We start from the raw sequence: 5,450 nt of genomic DNA, 5'->3' as shown, positions 1-5,450 counted from the left end.
TATATATATACACATTAATTGCAACATTATAAGTATTAGGAATTGTAATATATAATGCGGCGCAATTTTACAAATGCAGCATTGTTACAGAAATATTAAAAACATTTTGGCTTTTGAGAAATGGATTATATATATTCAGTGAGAAATGACAATGAAATCGATTCAACGTCGATTTGATGATTTCGACATCGAATCAACGTCGATTCAATATCGAGAGACAAAAATTGTTAATTTTCTTCTCATAGAATTCTGAGAATTTTTTTAGAATTTTTTAATACCGTATTTTCTCATGTTAGTAAAAATAAGAAAATGCAGTACTAAAAAGTACATAAAAAATTCTGAAAAAGTTAAATCTTAAGAAGAAAATAAACAATTTTTATCTCTTGCTGTTTTTTTGCAAAGTTGATAATACTCGAGTAAAAAATTATTGAACAATCAATATTTGGTGATTTTTAATATCTTGTTAATTAATGTGAAAATTACAAAACGGTAGAGGATTTTTCGACTCAGTTTAGTCCGCTCTATCCCCATGCAAGAATTTTATCATTACTTATCAAACTCTGTATATATCTGCATATAAAGTTTGCAATTAAGTATAAAACATAACAAATATGTAAAATTATATATAAAATTACATATAAAATTATATAAAATATATATTGATTAGTTCTTTTTCTGTATTTTTTTATTTATACCACAAATTGTATTTCAAATTATATTCAGTAATAAAAGAATTATTTTTAATAATAGTTGCGAATACATTGTGCTGCAAAATTGCTACAATATTACAGCGCAATTTTTGCTGAAGGCAAACATTTTTATGATGCTATGACATTGCAACAACATTGCAAATATATTGCGCAATCTATTTACAATATTACAATATTGCAATAAGATATATCTGCAATCATTTTGCAATCTTTCTGTGCTGTATGGGAAGTGATGTTGATATTGACGACTTTCTTCTAACATCAAAATAACTCCAAAATAATTATTAAAAGTTTTAATGTTAAATAGAAACGTAAATGATTAAAAAACGTAACTTAGGATTCTGTTGGGTGATGATTGCGTATCAAACGCGTTCTCGCTCGTAAAGTAACTTGAAAGATCGATCGGCTGAATGATTCAATGCGACTTTATGACTTCAACATGATATATTTCACGATTCGGAACTTATCGATGCAACGTTACGATTCTCGAAATATCACATCAAAGTGATTAATTTCGGTTAACTTCACAATAATCAGATCTGTTCTTTATATACTATAAAATGCTTTCAGAATCGTTCTTTACATTTTTTATATATTTATAACGTACACAATTAAAACGAATTTATACATTCAATGCAGAAATAAAATTCGATATCGTAACTAATTTTATCGAAATATAATTCGAAATATAGTAGAAATATAATTCTATCGAGTTTTTTCTAATTTTTTTTCTCGATATGACTTACTACTTCTCGCCCCAGCCGTCTTTCGCTGAGAGGGCGCCAGTACACGGTGCCAATTCTGCGTTAAATTTCCAAAGAAACCAACTTGTTTCGATTAAATGCTTCCTTATTTATATGACGGATGGATATCTGGACTAGACTCAACACAAGGTGAATATTAATAGTTGAACCAGCTTTTTATCGTGGATAAATTGTAGACACTAGTTTACAGTAAAAAATTGCTTTCAACGTCAAACTGGACTAGATGTTTCTTATAGATTTTTGAATACTGAAACGATACCACAAGCTAAAACATTCTAGTATATCAGATTTTTAAGATAATCGAGATTTAATGTAAAAAAAAGCTTTTTTGAAACAATATTGTATTTGATATTTTTTTTTAAAGAATATTAATTACCTTGAAATTTTGATTAAAAATCATGAATGTATTATTCATCCCTTGTAAAGTATATTTTTTTTCAATTTTGATATCTCTTATTTTTTAGCCAGATTATAAAGAATTCAAATACAGGATTTTTCTAAGATAACAAATTTTCCATTTAACTTTATGTTATAAAAAAATGTAATCAAATAACATAAACAATTTATTTGTTGTATATTAAACCTCAATAATTCATTAATAATGCAAAAAAATCCATTCTTTGTACATTAAATCTCAATAATTCAGAAACAATGTGCCAGTGAGATTAACTTGCGACGTCGTTTTCAATATCCAAAAATCTATAAAAAACATTTCATCTAGTTCGAAATAATTTTAAACAAATTTTTTGTAAACTAAAATCTTACTGCAATTGGAAAGAGCATAAGAACAACACAAAGATTGGGATATAAGATCTATAAGAACTTGATGAATCACACAATTAATTATTCTCGCATTTGACTGTAATTTCTTACGATTTAAGGCTCAAGATATCTATTGTAGATCCAAATTTAAAAACATCTATCTCGATTTTGAACTTTGTTGCCTGGATTCACGCTTTTTTCAATTGCAATCGACAATTTATCTCTCATGATAAAAAGTTGATTTAATCTTTAATATTCACCTTGAATATTATTATATATTATATATTATATAATATATATTACATAAACTTATAAAAAATTAAATATTATCATTATCGATACTTTGTCCTTCCACTGCATTAAAAAAAATCAGAATACCTTAAATGAAACGAGGAATAGAGAGAAACCGGAAACATTGTCCCGAGGGGAATCGAGGGCGGATTATCTAACACAGGCAGGTATGTTTATGCCGTTTTTATTAATAAAACATTTAGAAATTACACTCGTACGATGGTGTCCTTTATAGTTACGGATCATCAATCCAATATTGGTCCTACAAATTAAATTAAGTATAACAAACGATTCCTCTTTTTTCTTTTTGCTTCCTTCCGTCTCCTATTTCATGTCGACAATTATAATCTGCTATATATACATTATATGCAAACATGCGCATACACGAGCACATACATGCAGTCAGAGCCTTATGCACGTGATATTGCGACGTTCCAAAGAATTAGTTGGCGGGAAACTTCCCGAGAGACTTTCTTTTGCAACTTCTCAATTGTTTTCTCTCTTTCTTTCTTCGATCTCATCTTTCTCTCGCTCGATCTCGGAGATCTTTTTTGGACGATCTCCGTACGTCTTCTCCAAGCACTCATATGCGCTAGGAAATCGCATGCTGAGGCAGTGACACGCTTATTTGGCAAGATCCTTTCAGCAAACATCGCATTACAACATCGAGCAGGCTCCGCGGGCATTGTGATCAAGAACAAGAGATCCTTCGCCGTTGTATCTGCGGCAAATGCGCGTAAATCGAGGATTTCAGTCGATGAAAAACCTTGACCTAAATTTTTGATACTGTGGACACGTGAGATTTTTACGCATATTTATTCATACAGCAAAGAATCTTCGAAGGATATATTAAAAATGTTTAGATGTTCCTTTTACAGAAATCTGGCCAATTTATTATCGAAAGAGAGTAATTAATTATTTATTTTGAGTACTAAAAATAACGAGCAATAGTGCTTTTAATACTTAAAATAATAATTATTATCTTTCAGTATTGACCAATATTAGATTTCTATAAAATACAGTTTAAGGATGTTATCCAAAATATCCATATATGCTGTATAAATGTGTATATCGTACCGTTCTCTACGTGAGACTTATGTTATGTTGGAATCAAAGTTATCGTCGTGCCAAAAAAAGACCACTTCGTGGCGTTGTATTTTGCGTGCTACTTTAGGCTCCCAAAACGCGTAAGAAAAAATAAAGATAAACATGGTGTTGTATCGTTGTATCGTTTGAGATCATTAGTTTACAACTAATTAGCGGGAACGGAATATGAAAAGCGTCTAGCGTCTCATTGGGTGACCAGTTTCAACTAAGAGAACGGACTAAAATGTACAAAATTTTTTCGCATTTCGTAAACGATTTTTGTCTTGATCACAATGCTAATCAATTTGTAATGTAATTTATTTTTTTATAGATCACCGCTTTTTACATAATTTCTTTTTTTTTTTTTTAGCCAATCCTCGGGTTTCTTTGTCTCGGCGCGACAAATGTTTGTGCTAATAATTCCAATCAAATCTACCATCTTTGCTATCGAGAGACCAACACGCGTGACGAACTAACATCCCATTCAATACATACGTATATGAGAAAGTTTTATGCTTTATACGCGCGGATACATAAACGCAATGGAAGATACATTGCGGAAGATGAGAATTCGGAGATTCATTCGTCAGCATTCGTAGAGAACAAGACTCGCCCGTAATCAAGGTTCTCAGTTCGACGAAACTTGAACGAAATACTATAAACGCTAACATCGAATGCCATCTCTTTGCTAATTCACGCTGACACGCATCTCATTCATTAAATGCAGGTGATACGATAAAATCATAAATGAACAGTAAAAAAATATGTAGACCCCATTATATATATATATATGACAAATCAAAGTAGCGGTTTATGGTAAGTTCATGATATCGTTCAGTAACATTTATGAAGACGAAGTTCCACTTTCCTATCGTACCCTATTTCGCCACATATACTTCATATACTTTCGTATGTTATATGTTTTGTGTACGCACATAGAAAATTGAATTTATAGAAGCCACGGCTTTGTTACCCATCTACACGCTTGAATACACGCTCTCCTTTGAGAACGCTGCCATTTAGGATTGAGACATCACGAATGCGAATGAACACGAGACTCTCTTGCCACAATTAGACCAACCTGGTATAATCTTGCTTTGTTACAATTATATTGATAGATCTAACAGTGCGAAATTTCTACAAATCAACCACACACATTTCCACATTCCTATTTCTCGCAGATTTTTATACACATGTATTACAGATCTGATCACCAAATCAATCTAAATTTATTTTTCAGAACCAAGTATGAGGCCCGACGACAAGAGAGCTTTGACTCATTACACGCGTGTTCGGCAAGATTAATCATGCAAGGTGCACCTGAGCAATTTGCGGCCTACAAGATATCGTTGACGGAAAATTTCTTCTTTCAAGCCTTGCAGAATTTCAGCACCTTGTGAAAAGAATTCAAACTAACCGGTATGCCCCATAATTGTGCCGACAGGCATTCACGAGCGCGTGCATGTCTGTGATTCTGGCGACATAATGTCCAGAATACTGCACGGGGGGTCACATGAAGAACTCCCTGGATCGGCTAATATGCAGTCACGACGCAGGTCTATCCAGTACCGAGATCTCTATTAGCCTGAGCCCGCGTGTTGTTGGATCTGTTAGCAGGAGGCCACGTGGCTTGTACACTCGATCGTTTTGCTCGCTGACGAACTTGGCGACCTTGCGCAGACACTTTTCATAATGCGTTTCGGTACATATGCTTATCAGATAACCTGTGAGACAGTACAGGCAGCTCTCGCAGTATGTAGAACAACTGGCGCGCTCTGCCTCAGCGAAGTAGTTATTCAACTGATTGATCGTATACTCGAACAATTGTCTGTCTAAC

General features: G+C 32.8%; 1 protein-coding gene across 9 annotated transcripts in view; it reads right to left on the bottom strand.

Annotated features, from left to right (window-relative positions):
* Positions 1 to 2,710: 2,710 nt before the first annotated feature.
* Positions 2,711 to 5,450, bottom strand: part of LOC108684475 (golgin subfamily A member 7) — a 4,125-nt gene continuing 1,385 nt past the window's right edge. For 5 of the 9 annotated variants that reach the window (XM_018188804.1, XM_018188806.1, XM_018188802.1 and 2 more), the window contains 2 exons: positions 5,338 to 5,449; positions 2,711 to 3,248 (listed from right to left, as the gene is read on the bottom strand). In XM_018188804.1, coding sequence (XP_018044293.1) covers positions 2,938 to 3,248; positions 5,338 to 5,449 — 423 coding nt within the window. In that variant the 3' untranslated portion in view covers positions 2,711 to 2,937. Of the gene's footprint in view, positions 3,249 to 3,589; position 5,450 lie in introns of those variants that run through there. The other 4 variants (XM_018188809.1, XM_018188811.1, XM_018188808.1 and 1 more) reach the window with 1 other exon arrangement.

The sequence above is a fragment of the Atta colombica genome, unplaced genomic scaffold, assembly GCF_001594045.1.
Source record: "Atta colombica isolate Treedump-2 unplaced genomic scaffold, Acol1.0 scaffold135, whole genome shotgun sequence".
In the NCBI taxonomy this organism is placed as follows: Eukaryota; Metazoa; Arthropoda; class Insecta; order Hymenoptera; family Formicidae; genus Atta; species Atta colombica.
Note: the sequence above shows the minus strand (reverse complement) of the source record. Positions and strands in the feature narration are given on the sequence as shown.